Source organism: Paramisgurnus dabryanus, chromosome 14 (genome assembly GCF_030506205.2).
Source record: "Paramisgurnus dabryanus chromosome 14, PD_genome_1.1, whole genome shotgun sequence".
NCBI classification, from domain to species: domain Eukaryota; kingdom Metazoa; phylum Chordata; class Actinopteri; order Cypriniformes; family Cobitidae; genus Paramisgurnus; species Paramisgurnus dabryanus.
Window position 1 is genome coordinate 7,182,668 of NC_133350.1, and position 12,956 is coordinate 7,195,623.

The 12,956-nt window shown below is 36.5% G+C and overlaps 1 protein-coding gene across 1 annotated transcript in view; it reads left to right on the top strand.

The window, feature by feature from the left end:
• diaph3 (diaphanous-related formin 3) overlaps positions 1 to 12,956 on the top strand; it is a 414,251-nt gene that overhangs the window by 215,363 nt on the left and 185,932 nt on the right. Inside the window, exon 18 of the mRNA XM_073811820.1 lies at positions 9,743 to 9,838. Within this exon, the coding sequence (XP_073667921.1) occupies positions 9,743 to 9,838 (96 nt within the window). The remainder of the gene's footprint in view (positions 1 to 9,742; positions 9,839 to 12,956) is intronic.

The window sequence follows — 12,956 nt, forward strand, 5'->3', positions numbered from 1 at the left end:
TATGCTCAGTTCATTAAATAGCCTATGTCTTAGTTAAATACGCTTACTTTATTTAATATTAATTATACATTTATTAAATGTCTCTTGCAAACTATGAAGGGACAATGAATCAATACACTGACATGGTAATGCTACACAGCAGGGGCGTCAGTTTGTGTTGAAAAGTGGTGGGGACATCCCCAGCGTAAATAACACCAATGCTAGACAGATACTTTGTTTGCACAGTCCTACCGTAATTAAGTTACTCCTAGATGTTCGTCTGGTGTCCGGGGGAAACGTTTACCTCGATGAAGGAAAGTCATTGTCATGTTTATTCGGCTATATCCAGTGCTGAGCATCGATGAAACTTTACGAGACCGGCGAGATGCTTCACAGGTGGAAGATATGCGGCGTGATTGACAGCTTTGACACCAAATGGGTATACGTGTATATATATATATACATATGTATGATTTCAATCCGTGTTATTTGCTATACTGGAACTATTTCTTCAGATACCTTACAACCGCGTATATACTTCCGCTCTATATTTGAGTCTGAAGCGTTATCACACTTCCGACCACTTGATGGCGACAACCAATTTGCCATGCAAGTACGCTCTGTGTCTAGGGTATAGACTGTCACAATCAAGCTCAACTTCAAACCTAAAGCTGGTCACTGAGCCATCAAATATGGGAAAAATTTCTTCTGAGAGAAACCGAGCGAAAAAACTACAACCACATGTAAACAGACCCTTTTCTGTGGTGGCGGAGTAATATATCAGCGAGCAATGAGTCTTCCAAGAGAAGTCAATGGAATTTTACAAAATGCCAAATAAAACACGACAGAAACTGTATTTCGCTACACAACTTGTTTCTAATCATCACCGAACACCACGAACCACTCTGTGAGTAGCACAGTTTTGAAAATGAACGTTAAGTGTTGTTTTAATGACATGTTTGTGCATGGTCATTGACTTCCATTCTGAAGCAGTCAAGAGACGCTTCTAAATTAGTCAAAAAGTCAAGACACGACCCATTGTCAAAATTTCAGTGTTCATTACTGTAGTTCATCCAAAACAAACCAGAAATGAGACTCAAAGTGTTAAATACCGGAATTATCCTATAACTGTTCTTCAGAGTGCGTTTCGTGGAATTTTTGGAATATCATGCAAATTTAGATTTAAGGTCTATTGCAGATATTGAGATTCAGGGAATTTTATATTTTTTGTCCAGTTTATGGAATATTTTGTTTGGGATTTTGTTTGTCGCTTTGAATTTTAGTTGGCATTCATCAAAATGTAATCCGCTTAAGTTTTTATGTAAGGAATGCTTTTTCCAGATCTAAGCGCATACTGATTTAAAGTGAGACTACAATCTTAACAGCCGTTTATCAGCATTTCACGCATTTAAGCTACATTTTTTATAAACCCTACATTATCAGGCTCACGGTATCTCAGATTTAAGTCATGAAAATGACACTTTTTAGTCAATGAAAGTCAGGGAAATGTCAGGGAATTTGACATTTGGCTTAAATTGGGAAACACTTGATATATATATAAAAAAAAATGGTTTGTGCACTAGATCCATTTTTCCACTAACTTGACACAACTTGTATATTTAATGTATTTAACTGTATGTACTGTATGATAGCTTCATTCGAGTAACTGACCAAAAACAGACCAAAGTTTATATTTCAGCTTATTAAAAATCTTTATTTTAAACATTTGATTTGTATTATACTGAATACAAAGCAATGACTTTAACTATTATATAAAAGCCTATTCCTTTAAGTTCTTTTAAACAGTTTTCCCAAATTTTTTAATAGGAAAACCCAGACCACAAAAGTCCTGAAGGGAATGTATTATAGTATCATAAATTTATTAGTCAAACTCCTGCAGTGAAACTCACAGTAGAGGATGTTACACACATTCTGCTATTGTGTTCTCCAGAGATACGGTACCATGAATCATGCACAATCTGATTTATATAAGCATTTAGTGTGCATATACTTTGTGTGTAATAAATGGGTGGAGTGTTGATGGCACGGCTGTTACTCATGATGAACAGATCAATACTGCATATCTTCATCCTACACACACACACTTTTTCTTTCTGTTGAAGTGGGGTTATGTATAGGAGGGATGAATAGATGAAGGGGCTGTATCTTTAGATCGATATTCCAGCAGTACACAGGCTCTGTGTTTCATACTTACCGAGTTCATATTTACTATATATAAATTAAATACCACCTGGAGTTCACTTGATCGAAAGAGACTGAGGTTTTTTATGCTTTTAGTCGTAGTACCTTGAAAATTTATTTTACATTTAGTTAGTGATTTGCCATGTCATATTATTTAGGTTTGCATGGCGTTAATGGCATGCAATTTTGGTTGTAAAAACAACATCTCAGTTGCATTAAAGTGCAAAATGAAAGCAGTGTCTGTCACACATTAACAGACCTAAATGTGTAAACATTTAGCATACTGTTTAAATGCATTTAAACACTTTCAATATTTTTTATACTATCTAATGAGTATACAGAACTTTTTTTTTTCAGTTTTCTTGTTACTTTGTTTAGGTCCTTCATTTAGATCAGTTGGGGTAATTGGATGGATTTGAATCAAATTTTCCTACATTTTCTCCTCTATAAAGATTGCTAGTGCACTTTTAATATTTTACAATGTTCTTTGTTTTTATTGTAGTGTCATTAAAGGTCCCATATTTCAAAGGTTTTTAGAGCTTTGTTTTAGATTATGATGTCCCAAAGAATAAATATTTGCAGTTTAAGTATCAAAAACGTACTATAAATCTCTATATATTTTTACAGCTACTTTTTCAGAAGCTCTACTAAGAACTGGACGTTTTGGCCTGTAGACCCTTTTACAGTTGGTAAACATTGTGACGTATTTGTGTGGGCCGCAGAGGCTATGTTGACAATCTTAAACTAGCACGTTTTAGGAGGGATTTATTAAACATGGATGCAGAATTAGTTTCGGATCTGTCCGAATATGTACAGTCACTGATTCTGCGGGACCGTGACAGGTATTTTTGTAAATTAACTCTTGCAATTTTAACCAGGTTTTAGATATTTCCTAGACAACATATGAATTACTTTCAGGTGGATTTGGGTAATTTTGTCTAGGCTTACTGTCTTATGTAACCTATCACTGGGCTAACTATGATTAGCAATGTGGATTATTTTAAGAGACAATTCAAACGATGGCATACACATCTATCGCTGTATGTTTGTTTAACATTTAAGCTAAACAATAGCGCGGTTGGCAACTTTTCACCTATAAAACAGAAACTTGCTATTTGTACTAGATAAAACCAACACAACAGTACATATTAGGGGTGGGCAATAAACCGGTATGATAGTAATTACCGGTATTGTGTCACGCCATGATATGGATTTTGCAAAACCGTTGATACCGGCGTTACATATTTTAAATTCTATTTTTGCACTTATCAGGGTTCCCGCGGGGTGTTACAAAAAACTAACCTTCAGAAAGTTATATCTATGGCCTTAAAACGCCCAGATCTTCATCCTAGGACTTAAATTTAACTTTATGAATGTTATTTTTTTAAGACCGCGCGGGAGTTTACCCAAGTCTTAAAAGTCATACCTCCGTTCCCGAGATGCGCTGTCCACAGAAACACAAAACGAAAGGCTCCGATCGCACTTCAATCCATTTTTAATCATCATTTTTTTTAAGAGGATGCACATAATAGTGCACGCAAATCCTGCCAAAGACTATATTTCAGGTGTTGTGATCTGTATACAGCGAGTTTGGCGAGAAACAAGCCCGTGGCTTACCTATAGCATTACCAGGTTCTGAAACATAACAGGACCCAGAAGCGAACAAAATCAACACTGCTTTATTGAAAATCAACTTAAACAGTCGGGTTGTCGAGTCCCAAGGCACCAACAGCGCGTCAACAGTGTTATACATTTAGGAGGCTTTTTTACCTCACTGCTTCAAAGTCGTTTAACGGTGTACTCCCTTTTCACTCAGATCTGCTCTCTCTACTGCGCCCTGCACGCGCTCTCCAGGTAAGCGATTGGAGGACGGAAAGCAAGAAATTACCTTAATAAACCATAATTTGGCTAAAAGTGCAATTTATCTTCTTTTAGTAACCATTCCTTTTTTGATAGCGCAAATGGTTGACGAGTAACGGTTAAATGAATAGCGCTTTCAGAGTGCTTTAGCGGATAAACGTACCAAACACATTAAAAACAGCCTTTAATGGTAAATTTCGTTTTCTTAATGCAGGTTTATTAATTAGAGAGGCTATTAAACAATACATAGTGCCTATTTACGCATAAAAACGTATGAGTGGAGTGTTTTTGGCAATGTGAATCTGCTGGTTAATTAAATTAAATGCAATTAAATGCAATAAATACATTTATTAATATAACTAACTTGTATTAATAAACTGCATTCATTAATGCGTTCAGGGATTAATAATTATTTAAAGTGAGATGGCATCTCCTATCAGATGTTCATATTAACAACAAAAAGAAAATCTTGTTCTTTGTATATTTATAAATCAAACAGACACAAGATATACACAGCACACAGCTTTAAAGTTGTTGGATGTAGCGTAAAACATTGTAATAGCCTACAAGCAAATGACCATACTAATTTCCATATTTTCATACTTCCCATATTAGTGACAATATGCATAAGAAGATGAGTCCACCCATCCACACAATTGCGCTTTTAAAGGAAAAAATGGGAAAAGATAAAAAATCATGTCTATGTCCAATCCCTCACTTATTAGTAACATAAGGTGAAAAATACTAATTTTGTCCGTAATTTAACTAAGGTTTACTACAGTGTGACTCCAAGTTTTATCTCATATGGCAACATACCGTAATACCGTTATACCGGCTGAAGAGTGAAAAATACCTTGATATGAATTTTTGCTCATACCGCCCACCCCTAGTACATATCAGGTAAAATAATCTATGCATATGAAGTGTGCACTGCAAACACGAGTATTATTTATGATCGTCTCCGTCTAGTCTGTACGCCGTATTGCATTCAACCACAGATTGTCTTCTTGATTTCTGTGAAAAAATGTCTGCCGGGATCCGGTAAAACTTTATTTTTGAACCAAAAGTGCTGTTCCTTCTAATCTGGCAGCCAAAAACACAACAAGATAACATTTTAAAGTCAAAAACTCAAACTTTTAGCGCGCCGGCTATGAGTTCCTACTTATTTTTTGCCTCCAGCTAGAGCGGTGACGTCACAGTGACGTGGGTGATTAAGGGGTCTATAATAAGTAATATTCACGAGCCTCTCTTCTGATAGACCTGTTTTTTCATGAGTAAAATACACAGTTAAAATAACGTTACCTATGGAAGTACACTAACATGGCGTCTGTGCCAGGACCGGTCGTTTCTCTGAACTGAGATCTGTTTAAGTTTCACAACATTTGTTTATGTTTTCCAAAAAAATTTTGATAATCGAATCGTGACCTTAGAATAGAAAATGTGATGTAATCAAATCGAGGATTTGGAGAATTGTGACACCCCTATTCTTGGCATGGTGTGATATTCCTTAGGAGTTTGTTTGGCAAAAAGGGGGTGGGGTGGTGACTGAGTATTGCTAACATAAATTTTTTACAGAAGTCACAACGGCTCATAAAAAATCATGCTTTCAGCAGGCTGTGTGAATTTGACTGTAAAATGGCTGTTTTGAAAATTATATGGTGCTTACATAGCCCATAGACCTCAGTTATCATGAAAAAGCCATTAAATTTCAGATTTGACAATATGGGAGGTTTAACAGCAAGTATCAATTAAAATCCTTCAATTGTCATTGTGATCTTTGTTTCATCTAAAAAAAGCAAACATGTCAGTGATAAGATTAACACTGACAAGGGTGCATTGTCATGCACTTTTTATTTCATTTTCTTGCATGGCAATGCTTGTGATACTTCTTTGAGTTAATCTTTGAGATCCTTCTGTGATGTATGGGACGAATCAGACAGTTTATTCCAATTACATCAAGAACATGAATCTTTAATGATCTCCCTCCATTCTGATTACAATTAGGTTTTTAGGGTTTTACTTTCTCGAGTTTTAGCCATCACAGAATTCACCAACTTCTATCTATCCGCTTCAGAGTTTTAGCCTAATTAACGATTAATTGTGAAATTAAATGAGAAATTATGTCTGTACTTTTTTCTTGGCCTGTACGCTATTTTTCTTCCGTCTCTTTTACTCTTGTTTTCTGGCACTTTTATTGTTTCCCTGTCTTTTTCTGTTGGCTACTAACTCTGATATAATTATTTTGTTCTTGTTATGTTTATTTTCAACTTTCTTTGCTGTCTCTGTGCTTGTTCAAGTGTGTGATGAGAATGAACCTGCAGAAGAGCCACAGAAATACAGTAAGTGTATGAGTGCGTGTTGGTGTACTTTAGAGAGATCTTCTGTTCCTCCTGTAGCTACTTTGCTGTGTCCATCTGACATCTGTTGAATGTGGCCCCTCCCTTGCAGAGCCCAAGCTGATCCCCTTTAGTGACATCTAAGAACATTTAGGGCACACTCACCTTATATCTAACCGTATCAAGCCATGCGCGAGTGTGATTGTCCCCATCTCGCCTCCTCCAAAAGCACGCACTCACACTGTCCTTCAATTGATCCAAACCCAAGCACGCTTTCGTCATAAGGATGCGATTGTTTTAAAGAAATCAGGAAGTAAAGTGCTCTCTTAACGCTGGAGCCCATTGTAATGTTAAGTTAGAGTCATTTGGTGCACAATGACACACAGCCCTCTCACATGCCTCATCATATTACCTAGTCGATTTGTGCAACTTACCTTTTTTTTATACTTTTTTCACTGTTATTCAGTGCTGTATAGGTAAGCAGGTCATTGTGTGAATTTGATAGACACTGTTGTGTGTCTAGGTAAATGTGATTCTGTTTTACGTACATCAATTTCAACCGACTTTTAAGTCTGTAACCAGACTGTCATGTTAAATACTGCACAAGACAATTACCCACTTCTTTCCCAAGGCCTGTGTTTACTTCTCTTAATCTGTGTTTTTTTTAAATAATTAAACTTGTATTGAAATCTCTTGGTTTCCATCTGCTGCTATCTTCATCTCCTCTTTTCTCCATTACTTTTTCTGTCATACCTTCATGTGAGAAAGCTGGTTAATAATAGCCCCATTTTTGGCATATCTGTATACCTTTCTATAATCTCCATCTATGGGAAATAGTGCAAAGAAGGTGTGTGTGTGTGTGTGTGTGTGTGTGTGTGTGTGTGTGTGTGTGTGTGTGTGTGTGTGTGTGTGGATGTATGTGCATGAGACTACGTGACCTCATTTAGTACAGACATCATCACAGCTGTGTGTCTCTAATCTCATTCTTCACAGCTGTCTTGCCAAAGACCAATCTCCTTACACACTCACCATAACCATTCCACATTCAGTTGCTATGCCTCTAAACCTAATGAGCTAATCAGCTGCCTACCTAGACAACATGCGCTGCCATAGGATTGGACATCATTGGTGCATTACAACATTTAGATTGAAGCTCCCTTTTAAGGGTTTGTTTATCTAGTTTGGTTTAAGTTGGTTATTAGATGCTATTAATAAGGGTAGTGTTGTAGTACTCAAGATCGGTCTTGGTCTCAAGATCACTTTTTAAAGGTCTTGATCTTGTCTCGGAATCGACCACATTTTAACTTGGTCTTGTCTCGGTTTAGACGAAGAGGACTCGGAATTTTATTTCACAACCGGTCAGTACCACAACTGATGGCATATCACAAAATTATTTTTATCATTAATTATTAAAAAATTATTATAATTTACATATTTTTATGGTGCAATTTATTTATTATTTTATTATTTTATCAACTTCTCTCATGGCACACACACACGAGAGGTGACTAATCATATGCATATTCCACATTTTATCATAAGTGCTTAATGCAGTGACTTGCACTGGCTTGGTCTTGACTGGGTCTCGGCCTGTCTTGGCCTTGGTCATGACTTGGTCTCGGTTTAGGTGGTCTTGACTACAACACTAAATGAGGAGTGTGACGACTTGATTCGTGCATTTGCTATTGCATGACACAGAAAAATGTGTGGGGCATTGATGCCACTGCTCCACCTTACAATGATGTCATTGGCACAACATCTTAGCAGCCATTTCTGAAATATTTTGGCTTTAATGGAACATTGCAAAAAATTACTTTCTTAGTATTTTTGTCTTGTTTTCAGTACAAATATCTAAAAAATCTTGATGCATTTTCTTGATGAAAAAAAGTCTAGTTTTAAACAAAAATATACAATTTAAGTGAATTTGGGCTTAAAACAATGCCAGTGGGTTGAGAGAAAATCTTGAAATGAGTTTACGTTTTTCTTAAACACTTCAAAATCAAAAAAATCAACATTTTCTTACCCCATTGGAAGATTTTTTTTGCTTGTTTAAACCACAAATTCACTTAAATTTGATATTTTTTGACTTATTTTCTTAGGTTATTTTGCTCAACAAGAAAATGCATCTTGACTTGTGAATTTTTAGATATTTGTGCTTAAAACAAGACAAAAATACTAACTAAGAAAGTCATTTTTTGCAGTGTACACACTGCAAAAAAATATTTTCAAGAAAAAATGTTCTTAGTTTTTTTGTCTTGTTTTCAGTAAAAATTTATAAATATTCTTAAATTAAGATGCCTTTTCTTGATGAGCAAAATGACCTAAGAAAATAAGTCTACTTTTAAGACAAAACATATCAAATTTAAGTTATATCGTGCAAAAATACTAGGGATATACCGATACATTTTCTAAAGTACTCGTTAAAAGTCCCCCGATACCTGGAATCGATACCACGGTCTGAGAAATGTCTATGTTTGAGCGGCGTGTAAGGGGTTAATGCCTCTTGTGTTGTCCAAAGAGGCAGAGTTTACAACAAACTGGAAAACTAGTCCTTTGTTTTTTTGTTAAATTATATGACTAAAGCTGTTACCTGTAAATTTAAATCATGTTTTTTTATTAAGTACTCAGTATCGATATCGGCAAGTACTGAAATGCAAGTACTCGTACTCGTATTACAAAAAAGTGGTATCGGTGCATCCCTAAAAAATATCCCATTGGCAGATTTTTTTTGCTTGTTTTATGCACAAAATGACTTAAATTTTATATTTTTGATCTGAAAACTAGACTTATTTTCTTGGGTCGTTTTGCTCATCAAGAAAAAGCGTCTTCATTTAAGAATTTTTAGATAATTTTTCTGAAAACAAGACAAAAATACAAATATTTTTTTTTCTTAAATCATTTTTGCAGTGATATGAAGACGCGTCGTCCATCTTTCTTTACAGTCTTTGGCTATTCACCACACCTTAAATCACTTTTCTCTCATCACAGTAAAAAACATGTTTACACAATGTCATTTTGCTCATCATCTGACCCTGAGATCTCAACATGTCACCCAACCTCACCAGTCCTCATTAATTACTTTTCCACAAGGATTTTACTCTTTAATTATTCAGTGTTTTCTCTTCACTTGTGTTTAAGAGGAAATTGTGAAATGGTACTGTTTTCCCTACATGTGATTGACAGTAATGGTGAAAAATTAAGTGTGTGGCTAATGTGTTCCCGCTGCTGTATCCCATTAGTCTGCTTTAAACTCTGTGCCTGTTCCCAGACTCAGTGTTTGGGTGTGTGAATCTGCTTCTTCACACTGAACATCTGAGTGTTTTTTCTGTGTGTGGTCATAAACTCTGTAATGATTATGCTTTCAGCACGAAAAGAAGAAGAGGACCTGGAGGAGAAGAAATCCATCAAAAAGAGAGTGAAAGAGCTGAAAGTGCTGGACCCAAAGATAGCACAGAACCTCTGTGAGTATCCATCCGTCACTCCGTCATCTATGCCACCCGTCCGTCCATTCACTTTTGTTTTTGATGCAGTGGTTCTCCACCCATCAGTCTGCACAGATGTCTGTGCTTTAGAGAATATATGATCAGAGTCTCACATGTTTGTCACATTGTTTGTTCGTTTTCATGATGTGAGATTACTTGCAAGTTAAGTGCATTGCCATTTTTGGCCTCCTAGAAAGTTTAGTGGAAGATGGTGCTGGGGGCGGCAGTTTAAGGACATTTTATAAAAATATATGAATTTATCATAAATTCTGTGTAATTAAACCTCAGAAAAAATAAGGGAAGTAACCAACAGCACTACCTTTGTTTCATTTAATATGTTTTGTTTAACTTCAGTTTAAGATTGTTTTATGTCATAACTTTTCTTTGGGGGGGGGCACAAATGGGTGCACCATTAGGGTGGTCCTTATAACGGGTCATTTTTTAAATCACACCCTTATGTGTTAGGATATCAATAAAAACACACTTTGCAAATTTTTGAATTGTGTTTTACAATATCTAGAGGTTGCTCAAAGTCTTTGAATATTTCCGAAATCACAAATCTTGGCAAAAACTCAACCGTTTAAAAACGCACAACACACATAAAAATTGCTTCTTGGCGGGTAACATTGTTCCAGTTATTTCAGTCTCTTCTGATCCCAGTAACCATATAGCGGACTTGCTTCGTGTTGCTTCAGCCATTGTCTCAGTGTATATTGTCTATTGTGCTTCATTCACATTGAAGCTTTCTTGTTTTGAAAGACAAATCACAACTAAAACAGAAGTTTTAATTGCATAAGCATGGTCAAATAAGTTGCTGCCATAAGTATATATTATTAAACAATTATAGATGCTAACACCAAGTATCACATAATATGCAAATGTGTTAAACTTCAAAGGTCTTGAGCAACCTCTAAATATTAAAGGGGAATTCCGCCTTGAAATGATCCTAGGGTTAATAACAAACGTGTACCGAGTTCGACCGTTCACTGGAGTTTGTTTTCATGTTAGTCTAACGTGACCAGTGTTATTGCTAAACGCAAATTAGCATGTTATGGTAGCCTTCGGGGCATCGGTGCATTAAAAACGAAATCGCTATGTCTATACTACTAATAATGCTCAAAATAACACCACACTTACACTGTAGCACAATGAGGGTCTCTATATGTAAACCGAAGCATTGAGAACTTTGCAAGTGTACAGGCAGTTTATTAAAAATAAACACTTACCGTTCACGTCTGGATCACATATCCATGCGGGCGCCATCTTGGGAAAACTAAACTCTCGCGTGAAACGTTGTTGCCCGTTGTTGTGGAACAGGTGTTGTGCTTTCACGCGAGAGTTCAGTTTTCCCAAGATGGCGCCCGCATGGATATTTGATCCAGACGTGAACGGTAAGTGTTCCTTTTTAATAAACTGCCTGTACACTTGCAAAGTTCTCAATGCTTCGGTTTACATATAGAGACCCTCATTGTGCTACAGTGTAAGTGTGGTGTTATTTTGAGCATTATTAGTAGTATAGACATAGCAATTTCGATTTTAATGCACCGATGCCCCGAAGGCTACCATAACATGCTAATTTGCATTTAGCAATAACACTGGTCACGTTAGACTAGCATGAAAACAAACTCGAGTGAACGGTCGAACTCGGTACACGTTTGTTATTAACCCTAGGATCATTTCAAGGCGGAATTCCCCTTTAATAAATATTGAAAAAATCTTGCCCATTTTTTAAATAAATGTATTCAAACATATTGGTGGGGTGAGAGCATGAACTTTTAAAAGTTGAAAAATGGGGAGAACCGTAGTGCGCCATACATACATTTAATAAAGTGTCTTTAACATCCATACTAGTTTCCAGTTACCCATAAAGTAGAGTTGCTAGAAACACTGCTACATACAGTAATAAATGGCAATTAATGTACAAATGTGTTGTAGTTATTTCTAGTATTCTGGGGTAGAAGATAAAAGACTACTTAACCTTTATCTTGACCTATATCTGACTTAATTTTCATGTTTTAAAAGAAATGCATACTTCTTACTTTTCTCATGTTCTTTATGTAGAGAAGATTGTGTGAATCAGAGAATAGCTTTTCAGGTTTCTCAATGCATTTCTTTCTCACAGGGCCTTGCGTTACACACACTAACAGCTGTCTTGCTGTTATTTCTGTTATATATAGAGTCTAGTCTCTCATATTTCTCTCAAGTCTCTCACACACTTCCTGCACCTGTTTGTAAAGTGTTTAAGTCACTTTTATTTTGTTGTACCTTCTGTCCTCTTTTTCTCTCTCCGTCTCTCTCTCTCTCTCTCTCTCTCTCTCTCACGATTGTCTCATTAGCGTTCTTTTCTCTCTCCATCTCTTTTCTTCCCAAGATTCTCTCTCTCTCAAATGATGTTTGTGGCCCCACTAATGGCGCTTTTCCTTTGCATTGTACCCCACGGTTTGGGTCGGGTCAGCTTACCTTTGTGAGCTTTTACACTGGGTGCAGTATGTAGTACCCAATACTTTTTTTAGTACCACCTCGGTCGGGGTTCAGCAACCCGAGCTGATACCAAAACGTGACACAAAAACACCGTAGATTACTGATTGGTTTGAGAGAATCGTCACCACCAGCGTCATCGCTATAATGAAAAAGATTAGCTTTACCTTAGTGCTTGCTTTGATAGGAGAAACAAAGCTTTTTGAAGCTTCGAATCAATTGAACCAATTGCTTCGAAAACTGATTCAGTTTTTGAAACGCCACACACGCTGGCGACACCTGCTGGTCAAAATAGTGTAAAAGCAGTTCTGTCCAAACATTTTACACTTTTTTACAGGTACCCCTAGTGGTTAATTATCAGATTTTCAAACTGTTTTGAAACGGTTATGACGTTATGAAGCCTCGTTTGCTAAAACTCATATGACTTGGCCAGTTTGAAACGCAGTCCGAACCAATGATTGGAAACAAAGCTTCGTAAAAGTTTCGAAGCCTCATGAAGAAGTGATTCAAAAGCGACCATCACTAGCTAGCTTGCGCTCTCTCAAGCAAACATGTTGGTATCTGTGCTCTGCTATAAGTTCCCAAACTCCCTTTTAGCGATAAAAAACATCTACAGGTT